The sequence below is a fragment of the Mytilus trossulus genome, chromosome 9, assembly GCF_036588685.1.
Source record: "Mytilus trossulus isolate FHL-02 chromosome 9, PNRI_Mtr1.1.1.hap1, whole genome shotgun sequence".
In the NCBI taxonomy this organism is placed as follows: Eukaryota; Metazoa; Mollusca; class Bivalvia; order Mytilida; family Mytilidae; genus Mytilus; species Mytilus trossulus.
Genome location: NC_086381.1, coordinates 23342807 through 23358805, shown reverse-complemented (window position 1 = coordinate 23358805; position 15999 = coordinate 23342807). Strand labels below are relative to the sequence as shown.

Below are 15999 nucleotides of genomic sequence, written 5' to 3'. Positions count from 1 at the left end.
ACATGACTCTATGCAACGCCAACATATAGCTATCGACAGATCACAATAATTTTTAGCAGGATTTTAATTACCGACAACAAAATCAATATGTATACTACATAAAATTAATTGCAATCATGTTGAATTGATAAACTTGTAGACGTTCAGTCAAAGGATCGTATCTTAAATTCCGTGCTCGATTATCAACATCATCGTAAATAATAATTAGGATGAGATCTTCCATTTGTAATCCTTTTTCTACAAGTAGTACATGCAGTAACACCCAAAGTTTCAGACCAAATCTTTGTATCTATGGAAGAGTTTAGTAAAAGTTCAAAGTAACGTGTGGTAGATATTTGATAATTTACCAATAATACATAGATTACACTCATTGCAATTAAAAACGTCACAACAGACACGGGCATAGCACACGCATTGTCATAAAAAAAAAACCGTAGTGACCAAAACATCACTTTATAGAATAAAAACTTTAGTTTTGAGTATCTGTTAGAGCATGTGAAAACACTACCCATGACAAGAAGGTTGCAATTTCCAATGACGTTTTGTAGTATATCTGAAAGTTATAAATGTGCTACAAATTAAGGAAGCACTTCGAGTTCCAAAGTGTCCTGTCAAGGACCTTATCTGTCAAGCTTTAATGCAGGATATGGTATTTACTTGTAAATAGCTACTTGTCAAGAACTTAAAATACACCTAATCCGACTTTTTGTTATGTACCTTTCGTCTCTATATTGATGTTGATCAGGTGGCACAAAAGCGCATAAGTGGCACAATGAAAAATATCCTCTGAAATTAGTTAAGTTTAGGCTTAGAATTTTCTTATTCTTATTTTATTTTATATAGACATTTACATATATCTATCTTAAAGCTGTTTTAACTATCGGTAAACTATTATTAAGGTTTAAATGTTCATAAATAAGCAATTATCGTGATAAATTACCCTTATATGAAAAATCTTTTTAAATCACTAAATTAGCGTGGTCGTAACTGTCTGAATACATTATTTTGTTTTATGTTTATGGAATCACAGTTACCTGAAAACAAATAGCAATACAGAATACACTACATGTATCTAACAAAGCCAATTATTGCGTACGGTCAGCATATTACCACCTTGTATATACATATACATAATTAAGTTTGTATTTAATAATACGTTATACAATACAATAAATAATTGATTTACTGTGAGAGAGATATTATTTGGTTTTACCTGGTTACCATAGTAACATTCTCTTTTTATTTATTAAACAAGAGGATTTCTTATTAATTGACTAATATATAATACCAAGGGTTTGTATAGTAAGGTACTTAGTAAGGTACTTACTATATAAATCCTTGATATCATCGAGTTTCGTGGAGGTTTGTACATACTACTTTGATTACCATTTTTGATATAATCAGACTAAATTTTAAAATGGTCAGACGGGACTAATGTATTAAAAGGATTGGCTATTGTGTATTAGTAATACCGCTATTGTGACAATACATGTACATCCAACAGGTAGGTCGTAAGCTTACTCTTTTGTATTTTAATTCGTCTCTAGCCAGAAGCTTTATATATGTTTTCCTATAGTATCCACTGAGAGTGTCCAGGAACATTTATATCGTATTATCAGGTTTGTTCTTATGCCAAATAATAACACCTATTTCTTTTATTGTTAAATCTAATTTTAATAATATTTTTAATACATGTGAATTTAGAGAATTATAAAACGTGGATTAATAAGGAATGAAAAAGATCAATGTAGGATGAAAAAACTTAAATCAAATAGTTTGGGGTGTGGAAAAATATTGCTGCAAGTTTTGTTTGTCCAAAATCGATTTTATATCTATCCATATTGGTCAATTTTTTCCTAAATTAAGTTAAGAGAGGGTGAGGGGGTCAGTGACAAAACTATATGAATTAAGTTTTCCATCCTATATTGAACTTTTGAGGTCGTCCCTAAAGCATCTACAATTGTAAATATTTGTTTAAATGATGTCTTGTTTAATCGGTCATTGTAATAAACGCACTTGATAAGGGTGCTACTTGAATAATGGCACCCATGTTAAAGTAAAGTAACACAAGAAATCAAAAGCATATGCAGTGGCGGATCCAGGGGAAGGGTTCAGGGGGTTGGTACCCCCTTTTTGTTGGACGATCAATACATTTGAATTGGGACATATAGTTGGACCCCCCTTTTTTCAAATGGCTGGATCCGCCACTGTTATGCACTTTTTTTATTAGTCTTTTTTTAATCCCGGGTATGCTGTGGGAATTTCGGTTCAAGTCTGCATCTTACAAGTTAGTCTTCGGTTACAATATCTTTTGCTCCGTTTGTATTCTATGATTTCCCGTGTTTTACATAACTCGTCTTGAAGTGTTCAATACTACATTGGAACTACGGCTTCCTCATAAAACGAGGTCTGTAAACATTTTTAAGAAAATTTTATAAAATCATGTAATGACTATTATAAAAAAAAAATGGTCTAGATAGTATCTAGTACCTTTATATGTTTTGTATTTATGAAAAATTGCAAGACACCGTACAGTTATTTTTAAAAGATTTTAACGAAGTGATTGTGGAAATAATGTACAAAATCAAACGAATAACAGACTGCTAACAATTATATGTAATATGTAAAAGCATCTTCTTTATCACACATATATCGATTGACCGTCATAGATCTTGACCGGGATCCTCGATGTCAAAGTATTAGGTCAATTGCAGTATTAATTATTTAGTTCATTTATAACTGTGTTTTATTTAATTAGTGATTTTTACCCTTTGATATAAGATTTATTGTCTTTTTGTGTATGTAAAAAAACCAAATAACTAACAAAATGATGGCTGCGAAAATATGTCAGTGAAAATGTACCGTACTGAATGATGAGAGTGAGAACACTGAATGATGCGAGTGAGGACACTAAAGTGAACGATTAACGATTTGTCCATTTATCGCTTCAAGTTTTATTACTCCATGTATTCATATAAAGAGTCGTTTTTAATGTTGGTTTTTTTTTAAAATATTTTTACGTTAATGGAATATAAGCCTTAAATTTATTCTAATTTACATATCAATTTACAAGCACCGAGAAGATGTTTGAATCGGAATATATGTCAACTTATAAGTATGACTTGTGTTGTAAATTAGAATATACAGTATCAATACAAAAGGAGTTGCAAAATAGTCAAGAATATGACAGCTGTTTTCGATTTGTTTCGTTGGCTGGTAAACCCTCAAGTTTGGTTTTGTCATTATTATAAATGTCATCCCGATCTGAATTTAAACATATCTTCTAAATGTAGTTTATACACTTTCCTTTTAAGAAGACTTCCATTTAATTTGAATTGGACGAGTGAAGATGAAAGACTTCACACTGTGACGCTCATAAAATATTACAAATGATCTCGACAGACAGAGATTAGTAAATGAAGTTACATTGTATAAACTCGAAATGAACTTCCTTTTTATATTGATGATTCACCAAGACCATTTTCTTTTATTCATAATCATATTAACTATTAAAGGCATCACAGCATGTGGCGTGTCAAGTTAAAAATTCAAAGCTGATAATTGGTTTATTTTTAGTTTAATAAGCAGCATATACCATATTAATGAATCAAAATTAAAGACGCACAAGACTAACAAAGGCTACAACTCAATCAAACTATTGCAGTCTATAAATCCTGTCTGGCTTACTGATTCGTTTAAATGTTGTTTGACTTTTATAATATTATTCTATCACTTTTTTTATGTACTGCGTCAGCTTTTTTAATGCTTTGCTCACTAAAAGTGTCTCCTTTAACTGGAATAAATTACTGCTACATTTATTTCTTAGACTAATATAATAGGGATTTTAGAGGAACTGGACGATACTAGATACTAACATGAGCTTGTAGGGCAACACTCTTAAATTTTGAAAACGAAAATAAACAAAAATCAGTCCTTGGCTGAATTCCGTGAAAATTTAACATTCAACTGTTATAAAATCTAAGACGTCCTAAAACATGAATGCAACAAGATTGCCATTTTGCAGAATGCCTCTCTAGTTTATATCTTTATTTTGCATTTAATGTAATGAGTATAATATATTTTTGAGAGATGAAACTTAAAGAAAACATTGAATTGAATTTGAAAGTGTTTTCCAATGACAGCCAATGAATATAATGGTTCGTGTGATCAAACAAATACAATAGCTAAAACGTGAACGGATTATGTTCTCCTTACCGACTTAATCTTTGTCGATACAAATTCTTTTATTTTCGAAGTGATAACTTAGCAGCATGAAAAACTTTTAAATGGAAATAAGGTATAACATGCCACTTTGAACTGGAAGGGATCAGAGTAAGTAAGACCAGATATTGTGGCAATTTTTCCTATAGTAAGTGATAACAAAAAAAATGTACTTTACATGTACACTAATTTAAATTATTATCTACAAGCTACATGTACATGTATATCATATTTGGGATTATTATTTGTACTTACCAACTGATTTACAATTTTGATTGAAAATTAATAAAAATGAATATTTTGTTATCCATTTGGTAACTCTTGAAAAGCAGCATTGCGATTGGAATAAAAGACGATTAATTAAGGTAAACGTATACCTATTCATAACCACAGAACAATATATAAATGGATCCACATAACATTCCTTTTTCTTCACTTTTCTTCAACAATTTTTGGTTAGACGGGTATCGTTTTTATGTTTTTCTCATTAAATAAGCTACTGCTAATAAAAAAAAATGCTGATACATAAAATGCCTCGAGCGCAATAAATGTGTTCAAGTGCACGTCACATTTTCGAAATGCTTTAGCTGTACCATGTTTACATATTTCATTATCTAAATACTTGTAAGTTTTAAGATGTTATTTTAATTCGACCTATAAACTTAATTTAAATGTCATATCAGAGGAAAGTATGAGAATGTCGCGATTGATTTACACCTAAGGCGAAATTTATGGATTATTTCATCTTCATTTATTTATTCAATTTACTACGGACTATGGCATAAAAAGTAAGTTTTTACTCATTTTTCACAGGTGATTTATTTCGCCATACAGAAAATCGAAGCTCTAAAATCTAGAACAACCATGTCTGAGAAATTTTGTAGAATCCTTAAAAAGAGTGTAGATTTATTCGTTTTTTTTTAACTAGCATACAATGTAAAACATTAAGCTAGCACTAGTATTTTCGGTATCTTCAGATGCGGGTTAGTGAAGATTTGATACCTTGTAAAGTAGAAACTAGATATAGTAAACTTGGAAAGACTTTTCTAATAGAGAAGAAAATGATTTTTTTGAAATAGAATGCTTCTCCATGGCTGTGTTTGAGGATCTGTATGGTGGTCCTGCATTGCTGTTTTCTTTATGTTTTAGGCCATTTTTTCGATTCTTTATAGTTTTTGCCCATTATTGAAGCACCTCGGTGTTCTCTATTCATATTTTCTTCCATATTTATCTATTCTTTGAGCCCCTATCCACACCCTCGTGTATGTTAGCCTCTTTATATCTTTTGAGGTTTGTCAGCTATTGGGTTGCTTTTTCATGGGCGTATTTTAAAAATTTCTTTTCATGAGTATGTCAGAAAAAAGCTCTTGTTTACGTCCAATAGCAAATGTCCAATCTTTAGACAAGGACGGCGACAAGTTAAAAGAATGTCTCAAAAGATCTTGAATAGTAGACGGACGGATTACTTTTTTGCCATAAAAAAACCCCAACAAGTTATAAAATTGAGAAAGGAAATGGTGAATATGTCAAAGCGACAACCACCCGACCATAGAGCAGACAACAGCCGAAGGCAACCTATGGGTCTTCAATGTAGCGAGAATTCCGGCACCCGTAGGTGTCCTTTAGCTGGCCCCTAAAAATATGCATAATAGTACAGTGATAATGGACGTAAAGTTAGAGCATTTTGCCGGTTAGGTCATACAATTAACTTGTCAAAATATAATTTGCTAGTGAAATTACTACTGAAAAAGGTTCTTCCTAATATACCTTTTTGATTTAGCCTCTCCGATCGGACTCTGTAACATATGAAGAACAAACTTTTACGAAAATATGTGACAATACCCAAAATGAACGGTCATAAATACAAATATTAAATGGCTTTATAAATTTTAAACTAGATGTACTAGTAAATATTTTGTTGAAAATTGTCCTATTTTAATAGATTGATTAAAATCATGAGGCAATAAAAATAGATAACAAATGATAATCACTTTTGACTTTATTTCGACAATTATAAAATCATCATTTAATCGGCAATCAAATACTTGAAATGATTGTCCAGCGAAGTCATGACACATTCGTGAACAATAAACAACAGCTCGCAAAGGACGCTCGGTGAAGTGGAAGGTGGTCAGATAAGTACAGAAGAACTCAACTTACAGTAAGTTGTAATATAATAATCTTAATTTAAATGTGTTTGCAAATGAAACTTCAAAGACATATGAACGAGAAAAATATATATATATATGTAAGTCAAAATAACTTCACAATTAGATTTTTATTCAAAAGTATTTTTTTTAAAGAAAAGCATATATTTATAGCTACAAATCTCCAACCAAAGCAAGGTTGACACGTAAAAAGTATCAGAGGACGACATAGAACCATTATTCGAAAATAAACTGACAGCACTTCAAAATGAAAATAAGACAAAAGAACAGAAAGTAAACCAACACACAAAAATATATTTGTTGCACAAAAGGGCAAAGACTGAAATGATTTTTTTTGGGGGGAAAAAAGAAAGTATAATACAAAAATAAGAAGATGTGGTATGATTTCATATGAGACCTCACTCCACAAAAGACAAAACGACACAGAAATTAACAACTATAGGTCAACAAACGGCCTTCAACAATGAGCAAAACCCAACAGTTGTTTTTTATGAACACATGAAAACTTGATTTTGTACAAAAATTACACAAATAATGATTGCTAATTCGGTAAGCTTTTGTCTTTTTCAGAATATTGACTTGCCTGTTTGATGGGTGCTTTCACTAATAACATATAATTGAATAATAGTATGAGACATCACACTCGTATAATTTTACCATGCCTCGTTTTCATTGTGATATTCGTGATGCACCATGTCACTGTTTTGGTACAATATGAATATAAAAGGGCAACAAAATACCGATGTCCGTATAATATGTGTTCAAAGTCTACTCAGATTAAAAAATTACGAAAGAATGAAGTAAAAGTTGCTGCCAAATCAAACAGATCGGTCAAAACACATCCGAACGAACATTTTCTAACGTTGTTCACGACCTTTGATCCCAAAATGGAGAAGTTCGTTGTTTATAATAACACTTTACATAACTGGAAATTGCTGAAACCCGATGATGTAAAACTGGTCTTCTTCTCTGATGACGACAAACTACGGTCACATGTTAAAAGTATCGGATGGGATGTCACTTCAAGCATACCACTTAAAGCATGCAATGGGACGCCCGTTTTGAAAGAAATGTTTCTAAAAATTAAATCAATGTTTAAAAGCAAATTTTATGCATATGCTAATGCAGATATTTTATTTGATCGTGGATTACTAAATACTTTACATTATTTATCAAAGTTTCATAAATTATATTATCATCCTTTATTAATTAGTGGGAAACGAATGGACTTTCACATTGACAGATTAAATACAGAGCGAATTAGCGGATATGAAGAGATCAAAAACCTTATAATACAAAGTTCAATGTCGTATGGTTTTGCAGAGGATTATTTCATTGTAAATAGTCAGTTTCCATGGAAAATAGTCAGTGACGTAGTGATAGGGCGATCAATGGTGGATAATTACATCGTTTATATGGCCAGAAAAAATGGAAATATAAATGTAATCGATTCATCAGCAACAATCGGTGCTCTACACCAAAAGACTGACCACAGAATAAAAATTAAAATGGGCAATTGTAACAGGAAAATTATTGGATCCAAATTTTCCCGCCATATGATTTCTAGGGGAAATATTGAATGTGCTCCATGGGAAACAAGAAATCTGAATAACGAAATTGCATTCATTAAACGTGGAATGTTCACAACTGTATGCTGATATTATGTAGATATGTTCTCTTGTTTGTACTATACAAGAACATTCAAAAAGTTATTGAGTACAGACTAATTGAACTGACCACGGTAATCTGCTGCTCCTCTGAGTTTTACGATACTACTTATTGGCAGCTAATCTAAACAAAGTAAACTGTAATTTTCTCAGGTGGTAGAAGAGAGCGCACTTTATTACTTTTAATATTTAAGTATATATAATGATGTGTCAATGGTCATCTAAACATGTGATGTAAACCAATAAACGTGTAAGGTAAACTATTGTTGTGCGTTTGTTTTTCTACATTGGCTAGAGGTAAAGGGGTAGGGTTGAGATTTCACAAACATGTTTAACCCCGCCGCATGTTTGCGCCTGTCCCAAGTCAAGAGTCTCTGGCCTTTGTTAGTCTGGTATGATTTTGAATTTTAGTTTCTTGTGTATAATTCGGAGTTTAGTATGACGTCCATTATCACTGAACTAATATACATACTTTGTTTAGGGGCCAGCTGAAGGACACCTCCGGGTGCGGGAGTTTCTCGCTACATTGAAGACCCATTGATGGCCTATGCTGTTGTCTGCTCCATGGTCGGGTTATTGTCGCTTTGACACATTACCCATTTCCATTCTCAATTTTATGTTATTATATGTATTGTGCCGACATAGCCTAGGCGTTAAAGTTGTAACCATTTTAATTGGAACTTGTTCACTGATTCCTATTAGAACTAAAAAAAACACAGATGTGCGTTTCCTATTACGGTACCCTCTCTATTTTTTAGCTCAAAAATAGCCTATCCCGCTAAAGTTTTTTGTGTCATTTTTCAATAAGTACTGTTAACGACAGAATGACCCTCCCATAGACTCAATGTAAAATAAAATAAAAATCCATAACTGCCTACCTTATTTTTTAAAGATATAGGAAACACACATGTTATTTTCTTTTAGCCTTAAATAGTATGTATATAAGAGACAATTTAGTTATGATAATTTTAAACGATGTTTGATTTCTTAAATCCCAGAAGCAGATAACACTGGTTAATTGTTTTAAATCGATGAATCATGAATGTTAATTTAACATAATACATGTACTTAACGAAAGTTTAGTGCAGAAAGTGTGTTTGGTTCTCTGTTGGTTAAATCAAGGTCCTGAATGTGTGTTTTGTTTTCTGTTCGTTAAATCATGGTCCTAAATGTTTGTTTTGTTTTCTGTTGGTTAAATCATGGTCCTGGATGTGTGTTTTGTTTTCTGTTGGTTAAAGCATGGTCCTGTATGTGTGTATGGTTTTCTATGGGTTGAATTTGGACCGGAATACGTTTTAACGCAAGGAAGTAATGTATTTTTGATAGTCTGTTGACATGGCTTATCTATAATACTAAAATAACGAGATCCAACTTGTCAGCCGTCATAAGTTAAAAACGAAAAATCACATAAGTTAAAAAGACGATTCTAATATGACGTCCGTAATGCGCTTTGTAAACAAAGACAAAGCCATGTTCTAATAAGTACAAAATATGTTTTACACATGCGCCCACATTTACTGTTTATATTCTCCTTATTTTCATTGTTATTCAATTAAATATATTCATTTTATTAAACAAACATATATTTTACCAGTTTTTAGTTTTTAAACTTATTAAATGTGAGAATGTTATGCAGTGCACAGGGAGGAAACATGAGTAGTCATTATATTTGACCATAGTTTATACTTCACTAACGCTCAGTGTAAAATATCGGTAAATATAATGCCTACCCATGTTAAAATGAGCATAAAGCATGACATGGAAGAATAATGTCTTGAAGTAAATCATTGAACATGTTATACGTTGGTGATTGTGACTATTCTAGTTCATTCCACCAACTCACTCCAAACATTTTTTTTTATTTTCAGACCTTTGAAGTATAATTGACTCGATCTTGGAGGATGTCTTTTTTTTTTCTTTGCAGGTTTTTCACGAAGAACAACAACTGATAAAATACATACATACCAAATCAAAAAGAGAATAAAGGGGACTAATGCAACAGTTAAATGAAAATGAAAAATCTGTTCGGATTTTTTTGTGTGTTCTACCCAACACTTTTCGTTCTGATGATAACACAGTTGCACGTGGCCCCAACCAATGTGAACCACGTCTCCATATTAGGGAGACAAAAACGCAGCCATTTCTATTTCTCTATCAAACAAACATTGAATATTTCGAAAGTGGAGACATTGATGATACAAGATAATTCCACCCAGTCTCGGTTTAATTCCGAAGAGCATTTCCTAACACTCTTCACGTCTTTCAATTCTACCATGGAGAAGTTTTACATTTACAACAATACCATACATAACTGGTTACAGATGAAACCGAAAGTAGTACTTATATTTTTCTCTGATAACTCGAAACTTAGGAAATATGTTAGCAGTATTGGATGGGACTTAACGCTTAGTGTTGGATTAAAATCATGTAATGGAACCCCAGTTTTAAAAGATATGTTTTTGACGGCACAACAATTAGTTAATAGCAAACTGTACGCTTATGCAAATGCAGATATACTATTCAATCGAGGATTTTTATCCACTTTGGAAGGAGTTGTAAACAATACTACTATTTATAGAAACCCGATACTTCTTTCTGGTAAACGTAGTGATTTATTACTGAATGTTCACAAAATAACGAATATACGTGGAGAAAAAGAAGTTGAAAGAGCATTTAAGAAAAGCCATATATCATATGGGTATGCAGAAGATTATTTTGTCGTAAACCGTAAATTTCCCTGGAAAATATATCCTAATTTAGCAATAGGCCGAGAAATGGTGGATAATTATTTAGCGTTCGTAGCTAGAAAAAACAAAGTAACAACGATAGACGCCTCAGGAACAGTCGGGGCTTTGCATCAAAAAACAAAAAGTAGAGTGAAAAAACCTTCCAACTGTAACAAGAAAATTTTAGGTACGCTCTATTCAAGACGTAAAATTGCAAGGGGCAATGTTGAATGTTTCTCATTCGAAACACGGTTTGATTTTGATAGTAAGGTTTTCCTAATGAAAAGAGGGCAATACACAACAGTTTGTTAACATGTATCATGTGTTTTCATATTTTTTGTTTGTACTTAACCATCTTATCATTGTACATCACGAAATTATTAGTTATATTGTTTGTTTTATTTTTATTTTATTTATTTTATTTTGCTGAACTACAAGATGGCTGAATACAGAAAGTCTGAAAAAACCCAAACAAAACAACAAAATCGTTTTTAACAGTATGAAAATAAGGTATATGTAATGTGGTATGATGACCAACGAGACAGCTACAGCTATTCACCAGCGATCAAAAGACAGAGATATCTGAATCTATGGATGTCGTAGTACAGCTTACAGCATTGAGCAAAACTTGTTGCCGTAAAAGCCCAAACATTATTAATTTGAAACGTTTCAAAAGAGAAACCAAACTGTCTGATTCATTAATAAACAAAATCACAATATGTCATATTGAAACCAACAACAAACACCGATTGAAAGGCTACTGCCTTCCGACAGGCATATAAAGAATACTGAAGGACTAAATAATCATGATTTTGAGCCCCCAATCACAATCTGTTAAAGAGTAAACGCGATTTATACATGTTGGTTTTACATATCATACTGTCAATCATAATATATTGGCCTTTAGATATTGTGTTGCTTGATGTGATGTTCGGATGCTGTATCGTTGGCGTTTTTCTAATATGTCAATTTACTTTTGTCCATAATTCACAAAGGAATTTGCCCTTGCAATAACTCTTTGAGGGGTCCTTAGGTAAAGTGTTGCAAGGTAAAATTTCTGTCCCTATCCAGTATACCCTCATTTCGTGTGGAAGTCTTAATTTCTCCGATCCTAATCCCGCACTCAGAATTGTAAGTATTGTTAATTTCAGTGTTCTCGTCCTAAATATGCATGTAATATTTGCAACTGGACGTACATGAACAAACCAACTACAACGAAGAAATTTACGATCTACGTTTTGCGTTAGTACTATAAAAATAAGGAGATGTGGTATAACTATCCACTAAAAATCAAATGAAGTTGATCTGGGAACAGTATATTTGATATCAGTGTATACGTTCGTTAGTGGATATATACTAAAATATAAAGATATAGAACAAATGTCATAATAAAAACTAACAGAAGACAGCTCTCTCACAAGCAAAAAACCAATAGCTGTAAAATATACACTACACTCACGGCTACACATTTTATAGTTTACATATAAAAAAGTAAAACAACAAAAATATCAAACTCCGACGAAAATTCAAAATGGAAACCAGTCCCTAATCAAATGGCAAAATCAAAAGCTCAGTCACATCAAACGAATGGATAACAACTGTAATATTCTTGACTTAAAGAGATTTTCATATGTAGAAATTGGTGGAATAAACCTGGTTTTACAACTAGCTTAATATCTCACTTGTATGACAACGATGTACGAACAAAACTAACGGACATAAAAATAGGTAAAAATGTCAAAAATGGTGTAAAAGAAGTCAACATTGTGTTAATCTTAATCAATATAAATATAAAAAGGCATATAGCACAAACGGAAGACAAGAACACAAAAATGTGACACAGCACAATGACGGGATGTATAAGTACCGAACCAGGTCAAATGGAGTTTACTAAACATTTAAAGTAAAACTTTAAAAAGACAAGTGAAAGAATACTGTTACACGTTAATTAGGTGATAAATAACGTCAGTATTTAAAATCTACTTTAAAACCATCGTGTATTATTTGTGAAGTTGATTCAAAATATTTATCAACAAGGTCTTGGTGTCTTCCGATGTTTTTTTTTTTAAAAATGACGAGACGTTCTTTGACATACATGTACCCCTGGTTCATCAAATTTCTACTCGGACACTGTTGACGTTTTACATAGTAAAAGGAGCAGCTGAGCTCTTGAATACCGAATGAATTGGGGAAATGTATATCCCATATGCAGGTGAAGATTGGGGATTGACAATTTTAAAATTGAAATTAAGTTGTCTCGTTAAATGGAACCCAAATCAGAAAAGTTTGGATTGTTAATGGACAGACTATCATTAATATATCTGAATGTGACATTAAATGATCTGGCTTTTGTGAATTAAGAAAGTGTGGACGTATGATTGCCATTGGACAATTCTCCACTCGAGACCAAATAATCTAGAATATATTTTATAGCTCATCGTACGGTCTTTCAACCTTGAAAAAAATGCTTATCACATAGCAAGCTATAAAAGGTTCTGGCATGCGAAATATAAAACAATTCAAATAAGAAAATAAAATGACATTATTTAAGACATTGAAGACCTGTTAGTGACCTTCTGATGTTCAGGCGCGGATCCATGCAGAAAGGGGGGGGGGGGGGTCCGGGGGGGTTGGAACCCCCTGTTTTTGGACGATCAATGCATTTGAATGGGGGCATGTAATTGAACCCCCCCCCCTTTGTCCTGGGTTAGGAACCCCCCTTTTTAAAATGGCTGGATCCGCCCCTGGATGTTGTCAGTTCTATGGTCGGTTTGTTGTCTCTTTGGCACATTCCCCATTTCCATTCTCAATTTTAAACGAAAAACAAATATGATACATGGTACTAAATAACAACCATCCTGACTATAGACAGACACACATATATAATGCAATAGGTCTAAAAAGGTTTTCAGGTGGTTAAACATACATGAACTTTCGAGTTTGCATCGCAATTTCTTATTGCGAAAATTAAGGTGTGTATATCGACTGATAAAATAAAGCCAGTATGGGACGTTTTATTGTTTCATATATTTTATTTTGATGAAACTCATAAGTCAGCATTCATCCTTCAGTTTTTTCTTCTTTTAATAGAACTGAAAAAATATAAAAAGAAATATGTATATACATCATGATTTATAGCATCTTATGGGTATTAATGTACATCATGCATGGTAAGCATATATCTAAATTGTTCCTTGACTGTTTGATGACAAATTTTATAATAAAATTGAGAATGGAAATGGGGAATGTGTCAAAGAGACAACAACCCGACCATAGAAAAAACAACAGCAGAAGGTTACCAACAGGTCTTCAATGTAACGAGAAATTCCCGCACCCGGAGGATCGAGGATTTTTATCCACTTTGGAAGGAGTTGTAAACAATACTACTATTTATAGAAACCCGATACTTCTTTCTGGTAAACGTAGTGATTTATTACTGAATGTTCACAAAATAACGAATATACGTGGAGAAAAAGAAGTTGAAAGAGCATTTAAGAAAAGCCATATATCATATGGGTATGCAGAAGATTATTTTGTCGTAAACCGTAAATTTCCCTGGAAAATATATCCTAATTTAGCAATAGGCCGAGAAATGGTGGATAATTATTTAGCGTTCGTAGCTAGAAAAAACAAAGTTACAACGATAGACGCCGCAGGAACAGTCGGGGCTTTGCATCAAAAAACAAAAAGTAGAGTGAAAAAACCGTCCAACTGTAACAAGAAAATTTTAGGTACGCTCTATTCAAGACGTAAAATTGCAAGGGGCAATGTTTAATGTTTCTCATTCGAAACACGGTTTGATTTTGATAGTAAGGTTTTCCTAATGAAAAGAGGGCAATACACAACAGTTTGTTAACATGTATCATGTGTTTTCATATTTTTTGTTTGTACTTAACCATCTTATCATTGTACATCACGAAATTATTAGTTATATTGTTTGTTTTATTTTTATTTTATTTATTTTATTTTGCTGAACTACAAGATGGCTGAATACAGAAAGTATGAAAAACACAAAACAAAACAACAAAATCGTTTTTAACAGTATGAAAATAAGGTACATGTAATGTCTTTGATGACCAATGAGACAGCTACTAACAGCTATTCACCAGCGATCAAAAGACAGGGATATCTGAATCTATGGATGTCGTAGTACAACTTTCAGCATTGAGCAAATCTTGTTGCCGTAAAACCCTAAACATTATTAATTTGAAACGTTTCAAAAGAGAAACCAAACTGTCTGATTCGTTGATAAACAAAATCCCAATATATCATATTGCAACCAACAACAAACACCGATTGAAAGACTACCGCCTTCCGACATGCATATAAAGAATACTGAAGGATTAAATAATCATGATTTTGAACCCCCAATCACAATCTGTTAAAGAGTAAACGCGATTTATACATGTTGGTTTTACATATCATAATGTCAATCATAATATATTGGCCTTTAGATATTGTGTTGCTTGGTGTGATGTTCGGATGTTGTATCGTTGGCGTTTTTCTAATATGTCATATTACTTTTGTCCATAATTCACGAAGGAATTTGCCCTTGCAATAACTCTTTAAGGGGTCCTTAGGTAACGTGTTGCAAGGTAAAATTTCTGTCCCTATCCAGTATACCCTCATTTCGTGTGGAAGTCTTAATTTCTCCGATCCTAATCCCGCACTCAGAATTGTAAGTATTGTTAATTTCAGTGTTCTCGTCCTAAATATGCTTGAAATATTTGCAACTGGACGTACATGAACCAACCAACTACAACTACAACGAAGAAATTTACGATCTATGTTTTGCGTTAGTACTATAAAAATAAGGAGATGTGGTACAACTATCCACAAAAAAATCAAAAGAAGTTGATCTGAGAACAGTATATTTGACATCATCGTATACGTTCGTTAGTTAGTGCATATATACTAAAATATAAAGATATATAACAAATGTCATAATAAAAACTAACATATGACAGCTCTCCCACAAGCAATAAAAAAAACAATAACTGTAAAATATACACTACACACACGGCGACACATTCTATATATAAAAAAGGTAAAACAACAAAGAATATCAAACTCCAAGGAAAATTCAAAATGGAAACCAGTCCCTAATCAAATGGCAAAATCAAAAGCTCAGTCACATCAAACGAATGGATAACAACTGTAATATTCCTGACTTACAGATATTTGCATATGTAAAAATTGGTGGAATATACCTGGTTT

The 15999-nt window shown here is 32.5% G+C and overlaps 2 protein-coding genes across 6 annotated transcripts; both read left to right on the top strand.

Moving 5' to 3' along the window:
• Nucleotides 1–1251: 1251 nt before the first annotated feature.
• Nucleotides 1252–11171, top strand: LOC134685338 (uncharacterized). 5 transcript variants are annotated; one of them, XM_063545021.1, is made up of 2 exons: nucleotides 1252–1504; nucleotides 9981–11171. In XM_063545021.1, exon 2 carries the CDS (start codon nucleotides 10063–10065, stop codon nucleotides 11092–11094), a length of 1032 nt encoding a protein of 343 aa, XP_063401091.1. In that variant the 5' UTR covers nucleotides 1252–1504; nucleotides 9981–10062; the 3' UTR covers nucleotides 11095–11171. The 5 variants fall into 5 exon arrangements, with proteins under 5 accessions (XP_063401091.1, XP_063401093.1, XP_063401092.1 ...); XM_063545023.1 differs by having other exon boundaries at nucleotides 1258–1362; XM_063545022.1 differs by having other exon boundaries at nucleotides 1502–1619.
• Nucleotides 5583–8269, top strand: LOC134683718 (uncharacterized). The gene is made up of 2 exons (XM_063543034.1): nucleotides 5583–6382; nucleotides 6960–8269. The coding sequence occupies exon 2, from the start codon at nucleotides 7019–7021 to the stop codon at nucleotides 8045–8047; it is 1029 nt and encodes a 342-aa protein (XP_063399104.1). The 5' UTR covers nucleotides 5583–6382; nucleotides 6960–7018; the 3' UTR covers nucleotides 8048–8269.
• Nucleotides 11172–15999: the final 4828 nt, after the last annotated feature.